Source organism: Centrocercus urophasianus, unplaced genomic scaffold (genome assembly GCF_019232065.1).
Source record: "Centrocercus urophasianus isolate 14NV4802_14NV808 unplaced genomic scaffold, USGS_Curo_1.0 seq_15, whole genome shotgun sequence".
NCBI classification, from domain to species: Eukaryota; Metazoa; Chordata; class Aves; order Galliformes; family Phasianidae; genus Centrocercus; species Centrocercus urophasianus.
Genome location: NW_024884697.1, coordinates 31,764,940 through 31,778,406, shown reverse-complemented (window position 1 = coordinate 31,778,406; position 13,467 = coordinate 31,764,940). Strand labels below are relative to the sequence as shown.

The 13,467-nt window shown below is 40.5% G+C and overlaps 1 protein-coding gene across 2 annotated transcripts in view; it reads right to left on the bottom strand.

Moving 5' to 3' along the window:
* The window catches only part of SRGAP1 (SLIT-ROBO Rho GTPase activating protein 1), a 137,147-nt gene that overhangs the window by 4,555 nt on the left and 119,125 nt on the right, over positions 1-13,467 (bottom strand). For both annotated transcript variants that reach the window (XM_042815996.1, XM_042815994.1), the window contains exons 16-21: positions 13,237-13,342; positions 9,679-9,903; positions 8,925-9,004; positions 1,575-1,755; positions 916-1,050; positions 448-793 (exon numbers count right to left, since the gene is read on the bottom strand). In XM_042815996.1, coding sequence (XP_042671930.1) covers positions 448-793; positions 916-1,050; positions 1,575-1,755; positions 8,925-9,004; positions 9,679-9,903; positions 13,237-13,342 — 1,073 coding nt within the window. The remainder of the gene's footprint in view (positions 1-447; positions 794-915; positions 1,051-1,574; positions 1,756-8,924; positions 9,005-9,678; positions 9,904-13,236; positions 13,343-13,467) is intronic.

Genomic DNA, 13,467 nt, shown 5'->3' with positions numbered 1-13,467 from the left:
CACGACTCCAGAACGTAAATCTGTACTTTGAATGGCAAAGGCAGCTACTAGCCAGTCAAAGCACTTTGCTGCGTACTGTAACACTCAGAAATAATTGAACACTAATTACATGCATGTTAGATTAGGCTTGCCTTCTTCAGAGCACAGAGACTTACGTAACCATTGCAATCATTTATTATCCTAGCAGAGTGTGTGGCAGAGGCAATTTCGTTACGGTGTAACAGGAAATTATCTCTTTTTATTGCTTGTGCAACATCTATTCCCCGTGTGCTTCTCCATCAGGATCTCTTAATGCGTTTTCCTTCACATGCACTGTTTAGAAAGCTAAGTAGGATATTCTCCTGCACACTCATACTAATGTACACCCCCCCCTCCACCCACACTATGCTGTTCACTGAGATTTGCCCCTATTAAAAGCAGAGTGAGTGGGGAAAAAAAGGTACAAACCTGAGCTATTGACTCTGGGTCCAGTGGCTTATGATCATTGAAACCTGTATACTGACCAGACGACGTAGATCTTCTGATTGGAGGGCTATCAATCTTCTTCAGAGAATCATGCCTACTGATGTTGGTGAGACTGCCATGCCCAGGCCTACGTCTCCGCTCAGGGCTGTCTGCATTGAGGTTGCGGTTCTGAAGGAGGGCTCTGGGACTGCAGTGAGTCGCCAGGTTGGGGGATCCCAGCTCCACGGATGAATTGGAGAGAGGGTGGGGGGGGTGTACTGGGCAGTGACCATCACTGCTTCTGCCGGGGCGCCTTAGAGGAGGTGGAGGTTCTGATCTCTTTCTTTGCCTGTATGAATGAATAAGCAGTCACAGTACGAGTTGTAGTGATCCACCACAAACACGTCCAGAATTGGTGTATTATCTGAGCTGTGAGCAGTGCCAGTAAAAACCTGTTATGCTCAAACTTACCTTCCTAAATACACGTCAGAATGACGATCTGTGGGAGAATTCATGTCCTTTGATGATGACTTGTCCTCAGTTATAGGTCCACTGCTGGCCTCACTGTCTGCCTTCTGGCTCAGTGTATCAGAGAAAGTATCATCCCTGAGCAGAACACACATAGTGAGATTAGAGGTCAGAGAATCAGGTGTGACAGAGAGCATCTTGGTACTCCCAGGTGTTAATCCCCTTTAAGAAATTCCAAGCATGTTATAATGCACTGCAGCCTCTCTGAGTCTCCAAAAATCACTTATAATCCTTCTGATTACTGAGCTCTTTCTGTCTGCATGCAACCTTTCCGTAAACAACAACCTTGTCATCCTTGGCGATGCACGTGCTTAATACTGTAAAACAAGAGCTCAGGGCTGCTCTTCTCCACCCCCTGCTATTCTGAAGTTAACTATTAGCAACTGCTAGAAAGAGATAGACAGATTGAAACAGGTGCAGCAGCACCTATCTCTTAATGAACTGTGAATTGAGGCAATAGAGACAGAGAGATGCTGCTTAGAAGGCAAATGTTTAACCTATCTGAGCCTTCAAAGCACTATCTCATTTGGAAATGACTTGTTAATTGCTTCAGTATGCCTTTACACCCCACCAAGAGTCCTGTTGTAGGAGACACTGCTTACATATCTTGCACCACTATGTACTGGTGAGGGACAAGGCCATCGATCCCATTGTGCCTTCCTTCCCACCAGTCTTCAGATGCTCGATGATAAAGGAGAAGGGAAGCTCCTTTTTTGAAAGAGAGTTCTCGTGCAGATCTTCCAATGTAGTCAAACTTGGCTATAGCTTCTATGGGCTCGCACTCTGGGTAGGGAGGGAAAAAGAGTGGTTATCAGATTCCACAGAGTGCACTTTGGCTTCATCAAACCCACTTACTGCATTTTCTTCGTGCTCACTCTTACTGAGCAGAGCTGACAAGAGCTCAGTTGAGCTAAGGCAGACTTCAAGCAGTCACTGTAATGTGTCCTTTACGATGAAACACCATCTGTGCCCAAAGCATGAAACATTTGGGTACATAACAGCAGACTCCAGTGGCACAACAGCTGTTGGTGGCAGAGAGGGCTCAACCTACAGAGCAAGGGCTCTTTCATGGCTGGGTGTGTGATGGAGGCAAGGCAATGAGGACCTCTGAATGTAAGATGAACAAACTGAATAACTGGAGATCTGAGGAAGCAGTGTGATAAAGACAATGAGAATGCCTGAAGACAATTCTGCAAAATACCATCTTAAAAATTAATACACTGTTGGTTTAAGTAACTCAAAGTAGGACCTCTGAAATAACCATTTTTTTTTAATACAACCAGAATGAAATTTAGGTAGAAATTAACATCTGGGCTAATGACTAGCATAGCAACTTTCTGTCTAGTGAAAATTGAAATCACTGAGGCAGTAATTCCCCAAAGGGCCGGGGTGTAATAAAAGCCACTGTCTCTTTATGACAACATTTTGTACATTTTAAAATTAACTTCATCCTGCAGTAATCAAACATAATGACTGTACCTTTATTGAGGCCACAGTTTGCAGCTATTTGTTTTAATGACTTGCCCAGCCCACAGAAGGCTGTCTGGTGCCCTGCTGTTTGCGTGGCCGCACTGTAGCAAACTGCAGGGTACACAGAGTGGACATAGGAAAGTGGACATAGTGTGGTCAGAGCTGTAACACCAGGAGCTTTCCTGAGGTAGCACAGAGGGGCATGGGGAAATAACTTCTACAACACAAAAGTAGTGCGTGCTAGAAGAAATCAATTACATAAATGCAACTAAGAACTTGGCAATAACAGGGTTAATTCTTCAAAACACCCCACTGCTGGATGGCTCACTGGCAGGCATTCCCCAGGGGTGGTGAGAGGTTTCTTTTCTTGTCTTTAAGCAAAGTGAGAGTAAAGGGGGCATAAATGGAAACAATCTGGGAAATCTGGAAAAATTTAATGCTGGTGTGTACATTAGTAATGCATTCTAACATAAAATCTTGTTTGTGTTTCTAGATATTCTACCTATTCTATCTTTAACATGAAGTACAGATGTGACAGAGCTGGTACAGGCATAGAAAGACACTACTACCATGGGAAGAGAAAGCAAATTAAATGTTCCTGTTTATCTTGCATCGCGTTCTAAGAAAGCAATATTAAACTGAATTGCAATAACCTAACACTGATAGAAGGAAACACTGTTTTTACATGTCGTGCATATATCTTGTACAACTCATTACACAAAGGTATTACTGAACTGAGGTAGAACTCAAAAGGACAAGACTGTATGGATACGACTAAGCCAACAAGCAAGCTAATGGGCTATGGAATAACGATGGGTCAAGAACTCAGAAGCAGAAGCGCCCAGGTTTCAGAGAGTGACTTGCTTACTAATGGTTAATAATTGGAAATGCTAAAAAAACAACAAAAAAATTACAAAAAAGAAACCCAACACCCCATCAAAACAAACAAACAAAACAAACCAAAAAAAACCACCAATTTTTCTAGCAAATAAGAAGATCCCAAGTTGCCCAGACATAATTTTCTCTGACATTCTGTGAACTGATAAGGGTCACAGATACTGGACTGACTGATAAACCCCTAAGTTGACTCATTATGGGATTTCCTGCTTCTCTGCTAATTTCAACAGATATCATATAGTATCCCACACTAGAGTGTGCAGGTCTAAATGTCTTCTTCTTTACAATTAATGGACTGAACCAGAATTAAGTGTATCTCCCTCAGTGGAATTACGCTAATGCAAGCATAGCACACAATGGAAACCCGTATCTCTATTGCCTGCACCTCACTACAGACTGACATATTTTCATACAATCTCTTGAGTTGGAAAAAAAAACCTCATTGCAACTCCCTGCAATGAACAGGGACAGCTACAGCTCCATCAGGCTTGAATGTCTGCAAGGATGGGGCAGCCACCAACTCTATGGGCAACCTGTGCCAGTGCCTTAGCAGAATCATGTCAGAGGTGCATGAACTGGTAATGTACTGATAACAGATGTGACTTTTGAGATGTCTGACAGACTTCAGAAACAAATCCTGTTTCTTCATGGAGGAAATGCCAGTAAATCTCACAGTTTTATTAATGGAACTGAAAATACATTCAGACAGGTGTTAATGTTTTGAAAGGGGAGTTTTCCTTGCTTGAATATTCCTGTTACAAGGATAGAACTTTCCTGTAGCAAACCACATTCAGGTTTTATTTTTTAAACAGCAATTAATGTTAGCAATTCATATAGGTCAAACTCTGATCTTCAAAACCAAAGTACCATCACAGTTAGTCTTAGAAATAAATGCATGTTGAGAAGCTAAGCCATTTAATACCAAGGTTACCGACTGGCAGACAAATATTTTTCAAAGAAAGCAAAGGCAATGAAAGCTGAATTTGGGATCTGTATTTCAAACTCTGCGTGGTACAGAACTGCAGTGTCTAACAGCAAAATTGACAGCTTGGAGGGAAATGTAATTGCACTGCTCTGTCAATACCTGGGGGCATCTGCCTACAGCAGCAAGGAGCATTTGGTGACACATATGATCTCACCAGCAATCATCTCCAGTGATTCAGTCAAAGATAAGGCAGTGAAAAATTAGGACAAACCTAAGTACTGTGGGAGAAGCTTTAGGAACTTGATTACAGTCAGCTTTGTTCTCATTTCTTTATGATCCCAAGTTCTGTTGTGATTACTACCGCCATTCGGCTCGTTACGTTGTGGTATGCTCAGAAGTGAAGGTCAGATGGACACTAAGCAGAGCTGTCCAAACCCAGAAGTTCTCCAGGGGAAAGCAGAATAGGCATAGGAAACATAAGTGCTAATTTTAACTCTGCAATCTCAGTTCCAGATGTACCTCCCTGCAGTGGTGACAGCGTTAGGGTGGCATCAGACTGCTCTCTGTACCTCGGGCCATGAGGAGCTAAGGCTGAGAGGGACAATGACTCCCTGCACTTTTCAGGAGGGTTGCCATTGCTGTACACATCCTCAGCTACCCCGGGGGTACCCTGCCTGTGGGGAATACACTGTGTCCTGACATCCTCTGGGAAGAAGCTATCTCCTATCTCCTGATCTCTTCTGCCTCTTCTTCACCCCACCACAGAAAAGTAGCTTTGCTATTGCAAAGTCTTGTCCTCAGGACAGCAGTGCTCTGACTGGGGAGCAATAAAAGCAAAGAAATGTTGGTAGGACAGGTTTTAGCAGAACGAACTACTGAAAAATAATACAAACATTACATGGTGGGGACACAGCAATAACTCAGAGCCTTCCACGTCCCTTTAATTTTTGTCTCCTGCAGAACTACCGTCTCAATTCTTATCCTATGTTTATGAGATATCTATGAACAGTATGACATTAATTGTATGCATGTTTTCCCAAGAGAAATGACCCATCTGTTTGATTTCCTCTGGAAATTCTCATTTACTTCCTTTGAAAACAAATCTAGTTATGCCTTTTCATACATCCCAACAGGAACTAAAAAATCCAGCAGGTAAAAAATGTATTCTAAAGACTGCTTGAGCAAAACATAAACAACATCCTTCATTGTTTGAATCTTTACTGTAGAGGCACTTTCAGGAAAATGTTCTGTTGCAGAATTACAGATAGATTTTTCAGTGTTTACGCGTGAGTACAAATGTTCCAAACTTCACAAATTAGACTTCATTTCCAGATTTAGGAGGAAAAAGAAAGGTATGTGTTTTCCTTAATAGGGATACTTTACCCATATTCACAAAAACCCAGAAACACTACAGTAAAATGCAGCACAGAATCATAGAATCATAGAATGGTTTGGGTTGGAAGGGACCCCAAGGATCATCTGGTTCCATTTCCCCTGCCACAAGCAGGACCACCAACCTCCAGATCTGGTTTAGTATCATGCACTGTAATGCATCATGAAACGTAATGCATAATTTTCTCCTTTTCTTTTCCCTTTCCAGTGATCAACAGAAATAAACAAAGACGAATGGCCTCAGAAAAATGACTACTTATATGCTTAAAACTGAGCAGTTATGAAGTATTTATATGCTCAATTACAAGTTGCAGCCATCTTTTCTCCAAGCCTCCAGATGTTACCTCTGTAGACATATTAAATCTTTTAATTTTTAAAGTCTGGTTGTTCTGTAAATTGTAATTAAATACTCCTAGTGCTGCTGAACTAGCAAATACAGATGGGTTTGTTCTCCTAAGAGCAGAGACATTCACATGCAGTTCAAGTTTATATAGCAAGCAATTCTTAAAGCAACAATAACAGAAAAATAAATCCTTCAGCTTTTGATCACAGCCTCTGGATTATGTTTCAATAACCCTGTAATTCCTATGAGGTTAGCTCCTTGGTCTTGGGTACACACAGAACATTTCAGCATAAACCTCATCAGATTTTCAGCGTTAATTGAAATTTACAGAATTTGCTTCTTTCATCTCCCAGCAGGGTGTGCACCACGTGTCTGATCAATACAACAACCCCATATCTCCCCTTGTCCATATACCAGTGGCAGAGACAAATCCAGTCTATGATCAATGAATCAGTCACACTCGATTCGCCCAAATACTCCAGGCTTTTTAGGTCCTCCACAGGTTGATCAGTGGCCCTCATGAGATTCAACATGCAAACTGCACAATTCTCATCTATTCTCACATTTGGTATGAAGAACATTTAATAAAAAGATCTGTCTAAAGAAATACGTAAATATGCACGTTGGAATAAATGTAAGATGGTAAATGCACTTAATTTAGTGCTTGTAGCCTACATTAGAAAAAGGAGCTATTATAACTGAAAGCTCCCATCTATGGAAACAAAAAAAGTTAAAGCTTGCAGGCTGAGTGAGAACTGAAGGCCAACAGGGCTTTGCGTGCAACCCAGAGGCTTGCTAATCTTTGTCTTTGCAACACTATTTTGCTAGATTAGAAATATTTTTGTGCTAACAATTATTTTGCTGTAAGCACAAATGTCTGCTTCCTTTCAATACTGAATGGATTAAAAAGGTGTGATGGGACAACTAATTGCTGGCCCATCTGGTGAACAAAAAACCACACATACCCAGCAGCTCAATTTCTCTGTTCTGTTGACAGCTCTTTTCTTCGGGGTTTGTTTCCATCAAGGACACAGTTGTAATACAAGTAGCAACAGAACAGTAATGTAAAACTGCTTCTATGCCAAATGGTGGGGTAGAGCCCACAATTACTGAGCCCCGGGTGACACACTACATATTTTCATAGCCTCAATAGGGACGTTCTTACTCCTCTGATGTTTTCATCTTTGCTAAGCTTGGTTCTGAGGTAACCACTTCCATCTGCAGATGAAAAACTGCACTTTTCTTCCCTGCCCATTTAATACTGTCTGTCATTTTGGCCATGGGCCCCCACAGTTGGCCCTTACATACTGCTGCATTTCACTGCTTACTTCATTTATGCTCTAAATGAGAGGCAGATGGAATTCTTCAGCTTCTGATCTGGCTTGAACTTCCAATAGAAGGATGTATCCCAAAGTACAGCTATGCGGCCATGGAAAGATAAGGTGTATTTATGAGTTTGTTCACATCATTTAATGGTGCTGTACTGTATAAAGAAAGTGCTTTTAGCTCTACATAGGTTAAGATGATCACATGCACAGGCTCACTCATAAACACTATGTGTAGGCATGGGCATAAACCCAGGCAGAAAAATAACATGAGACTTTTATTCTCCTTTCAGTTTTTTTATCCCTATATGATGCTTATACACTCAACTGTGCTTCCTCTCCAAACAGGTGCATTGGTAAGACTCTGCCTGCTTCTCCTCACCCCAGCAAAGGGGAAGAGACAGGCAATCTGTCACACGCAGCCTGTCTCCATGACAAAGCAGACAGACACAGCTACACTTAAACAACTGCCTGCATGTTTCATGTACATTAGGACCAACGTAGTTAAGTTTCCTACAGGAAACTCTTACTGTTTCCCTCCTCTATGGCAGTTTTCCCAGCTCCTATCTAATGTCCCTCATATATTACTTTTTTAAAAAAGAAATAATTTCCTTTCTTGCTGTAGCTTCCTTCCTCCTCTCCCTCTCCCCTCTCTACCTCTTCCCTCCTTTCATGCATCCTCTAATATGGTGAAGAGGTACCTTTTGTTTGCACTGGCTATAAGTGCAGGTGTCCTTGTTGCTCTCTGAGTTGCCCGCTGGACACATCTGCAGTGAATTCACACTGCAGCTCTTCTCTACAGGAAGCAATATTTTATTCCTTCTCCTCCAACTGGCTACTTAACAATTTTGACACCTCCTTTCATCCATTACAATTGCTTGTAAACCAGGCAGAAGTTTATGAGAGGGATGGTTCAACTGAAGTATGTCACAGTCAAACAGATCTTTATTATTTATGGAATCTAGTTAAAAAGAATTCATACAACAAAGATGCATCAAATTTTTCATGGATATCAGTGATATCTGAAACTTTCATAGTGCCTATGATCAGCATTGTGAATAACTTGTTCAGAAGTTTTACTTGGAGTGAATATATGTTTTTCAGTAGTTCAAAGTCTCCTAGATGGCAGCAGCTTTTACACCAATATCAAAATAGAGCATTTTGAATGATAAAAAGGTAAAATATAGATAAAATTATTAGTTTATCTAATAATTATATTATCTAATATAAAAATATTAGATAAAATATTTGAAGAGGTACTTTTGCTAAGTTCGACTTTTGCAGACAAAAGACAATCACAAAAAATGTTACATTATATCAGAAATGGTATAATAGTATTTGCTGACTGAAATAGTTTCCCTCTTGCCCTTCCTGTGACTGCAGGGCAAACCAGAAGAGAACAAGGAAACAGCTGGCCAAACACAGATAGATCAGAGTGAAAAAGAACACAAAGACTAAAAATGCTGGCTTTGCTACAGCACACCAGGACTGAAAATCTCTACTTTCAAATGAGACACAATTAGGAAGGGAAGAAGGCTGCCTGCATGAAACACCTGTAAAACTTATTTTTATCAAAGAAACAATAACAAAATGGGCATACCGTCTTCACTGGTATGGGGCTCTGTGCTAGCATCCTGGTCCACTTCCTCTAATGTACCATGTTCACTGTATGGGCTGTCACTGAAAGGAAACAAAAGGTCAAGCAGAGAGAGAAACCAGACCATGAAAAGGATGCTTCAGTGAGCATTCAACTCCAGTCCCTCTCCCCTGTAGTCCACCAGAGGTAACTGACATCTTCCACACATATCAGCGATATGCCACTCCCACGCAATTACTTAAAAGTGTTCTTATAATGTTATAAAGTAATGTGCAACACAAACTGCATGACATGCTATGAATACACAATTACAGAAGAAGTCTACGTACCTCTCATTCAGACAACATCTTCAGTTATTAAGAATCTGTTAATCCTTTCATTTATGAAAAGTGTGTGAGAGGAGGGGGAACGCATCATAAAAGAAAATTTGTTGGAAGTGTTTCACCTCCCTTCTGAACTAGTGGTTCTCAGCCAGTCAGCTATTATCCTATCTGGCAGTGAACTCTGATCACTACACTGTGAATTCTGGTATCATCTGGCTGAGTACAGGGCTAGCATCTTCCATAAAATGTAGTGAGCCTCATCTTAACTGTCTTTGCTTCACATGTTTTACAGCTAAAACATTCCCATATGAACCTAAATTACATTCTCATTAATCTCCATACCTCTTTGAAAGTGATTCTGTATCACAGGAGTTACCCAGACAACCAGAATAATGATTTTATTAAGGAGATAGAAGGATAGTGTTCTGACTTACCAGTAGTCATCTCCAGCCATGCATTTTTCATAGACTGGGCCATCAAGCTCCTTAGCATCTGGAAAAATAGCCTCATGATGGATGATGATCGTTTTGATTATCTCATTCACATGTGCCTGACAAGACACCTGATCTTGTATGTCTGGAACAGGCATCAGGGTTGGCCCAAAACAAATGGCCAGATTGTACGGATCCATCATGTTTTCATCACTATACTGTGAAAGGCTGTAATAAAAGAAAAATCAAGAAAAAATGACCTTTGCACTGCAACTAACCTTATTTAGGAAACTGGAGAAACTTAATTTTCTGTCTCCATGCAGAGAATTCCTGCTCTCTGACACAGTTCTATTTAACGTAACAAAACAGAAATGTGAATTTCTTCACCAGTTTACATACATTACAGAATGAGTACGTAGCACATACACGTACATTTATGCACATGCTCATAAACTGTTATATACAGTACACACTGACCTAATGGGCTAATGTAAAATGCACTGACTGCTGCTGCATCCATCTCATCGGTGTTTATCCCTGGAAGCCCAAGTGGACTGCATCCTAAATGGGTATTACAGGCATATCATTTCTCATCTGACCTCAGTGCACATCTCCCATCCACCTGCTATGTAACTTAAGCAGACTGAATTGTCTTCTCGAGGTAACTGAGTCCCGTGATCTTGCAAAGACTCTTCTGACTTCTAGTTTCTGTTTTTACTATGCAACACTTGTGTTGTGCTCAGAAGCTCTCACAGAAGTTTCATTTTGGAAGCAACTAAAGGAAAGGTTTTGATTAATCTTATTAATCAATTTTTGCTAGCTCTTCTTTTCTATAGAAAATTAAACATGACTAGTTTTCAATATAATTTTTTTGAATGGCAAGTTGCTCTTTATCCCTGTATTCAAAAGCACCAAAATTTCTAGTGGACATTCTAGCTTTTGAGTGGTTTGGTGCAGGATCAGTTGAAAAGAATTGGAAGTGCTGAGACGTTCATTACCTTAGTGCTGTCCTGTACCCTGAAGCAGCATATGCATTAGTATGTCTGGTTGTATTTAAATACAGGAGTATATTCCCTTTAGAAAAGGAATTTTACGACTGTTTGCCACGTACAAACAATACAAACTGATGAGGCTTAAAATGACTGCCTTCATAACTACTTTGTAAAATTAACCATGGTCTCCATATTTATGCCATGATGTTTTCATATCTTGTGCACTGAATGAAGTAGAATGTTCTACTGACATGCAAGCTGATTAAGATTTCGTGAGTGTACAAGATGCTTGCATAAAAAACACATAAAACAAATATGGCAAGTTCTGCTGGTGACTGGTATCACCCCATACTCTTCTGGATTCATTACTGGGGCTGATACTGTTCAACGTCTCCATGAATGACCCGGGCAATGGGATGGAGTGCACACTCCACCAACTTGCAGATGATGCCACTCTGTGGGGAGCAGGAGATACACTGAAGGGTAGGGCTGCTATTTAGAAGGACTTGACAAAACGGAGAGATGCATTAACATGGACTTTATCAAGTTAAAGCAAGGATGAATGCAAGGTCCTGCTTCTGTCTTGGAATGCTCTATTATAGTCTGGAGCTAATTGCTGTGTAGCAGCTCTCTGTGGAAAACACCAGGGTCTTGCTGGACAAGAAGCTGGTTGTGATTCAGCAGTGTGTTCTCTGGTGATGATGATGTAGCTGCACACACAGCTGTATTAGGACACGCAAAATCAGCAGGTCAAGGGAATTCATTATTCTACTCCATTTAGCACTCATGATGCTACACTGGGCATGAGGTATTAAGTCTAGTTTTGAGAGACTGATGCAAGTCCAATGAGATGGTTAGAGAGCTTGAGCATAAGGGGTTCAAAGCAACATTGGGAGAACTGGGTTTGTTTAGCATTAAGAAGAGAAGACTAAAAGGAAACACAGCTGCATTCTTGTACCTTCAAAATCACAAGCATGAGAGAGAGAAACTCTTTTTGGAAGTATACATCAAAGGGATAAGAGGCAACAGATACAAGGCACAGCAAGAGACACCCCAGCTGAGAGCAGGAAGAAAACTGTTCACTGTGAGACTGACCAAACACTGGGTCAGATTACCCAGAGAGGCTGTGCGTTCCCTGTCCTTTGAAACACCTGGCTGGTTATGACCTTGGGCAACTTGATCTACCTTTAGAAGCTTTGAGCAGGATGCGAGACCAGGTGACCTCTAGTCATGAAATCTGATGAGTTCTTGGCCATATGAACATATGCAAAAAGCAGAACTGGACTGCAGAAAGTCAAACTATGGGAATGTTTTTTTCTGTAGCTGCAACAAGAGCAGTTTGGAGCAGTAAGAGATTTAGCCTTCCTTCTGAATTGCATTGCTGTGTAGGGAGCATAGATTTAGGTAACATGACCACATACCAAAAACCCTGTATAACTCTGGTCAGTCTATATGTCTATTCAGAGGAGAAGCTGCAACATAAGCATTTGAGATATTTACACCATGTCACTATTGAGTGATGAATTCATGTCTTCAATGAATAGCTGCTTTCACAAAACTTTGGATCTCTGCCCCTCTTTTAAATATTACCTGAAAGAGGTTCATGAATTACTAGAAGAAAGGAAACATGAACAGCTGTTAATACAAGCAGGCACACAACCTGTCTGAAAAGAGCCTGCTTCTATAGGAACAAACAGAAAGGATTAAATGGGGAAGGCAGCAAAGACAGAATGAATCAGCAGAGGGCAAATGTAGAAGAAAAAGAGGAAAAAGGTAATACAAAAACAGATATAACAGGAAATAGATAATATGACAGCAGAAGGAAGAAAGAATCAGGTCAAAGTGCTCAACAAGAAAAGTTTGCAGTGAAAATATTGGACTCAGCAAAACTAGAGAGGGCTATGAAGAACTGGAGGGAGACCAATTGCCCAAACTATCTTTATTTTTCCTTCAAGAATGAAGTAGCTTTTCAAATACAATAAAGAACTTTCCCCCTTTCTCATGCAACCTTCCTTCCAGCAGCTGCCTGTGTTTTGTTAGGTTTCAAACAGTTTATATCAAAGCGTACATGGATGATACATGTTTTATGTACTGGTAGCCCCATTAACAGAAAACAGAAGAGGCAATACACACCTCATTCTGGCAGTGCCTAGCATTACATAGGTAGCTTGCAATGCCTGCGTTGTTTGAATACACTGTTTACTTTTTCCATCAGGAGATCAAAATCAGATTGAGGGGAAAAAAATTCTATATTATGTAAATTATTTTAAATGTAACTAAAGTTTGCATTAGTTATTTTTCTTGCATTACTGCTGTAGACTGCACTCTCCATTTTGGACATTACTTTAATCTGTCTTATTACAACCTTGCTCACTGTAGGACAAATGCAATATTAATTTAAACAGAAACTGGCGTTTTCCTCCTATTTTTGTTGTCAATTAAAAGATCATCTTTTGCATTAAATACAACTTAAATGTAAACTGTACATTGAATATGAGTAAAGAATACTGATACCAGTAGAGCAAAGCAGATAAAGAGATGGTATCCCCAAGAAGTATAAAACACTTACTGATTGAGGAAGGCAAAGAGGTATCTCATCACTATAAGGACCGACCTGGGCAAAGTGAGGAGGAGTTTGCGGATGTGAAGAGCCCTCTCATAGAGATTGTCTATTCCTGTAAACAGAAGAAAGTACTTCAAATCACATTTCTTATCAGTCTACTTAATTTGACCCTTTCCTACCACATGCCCGTGGACAATATCTTCTTATATTACGTTATTAGAAAAGTAAGACCTGAAA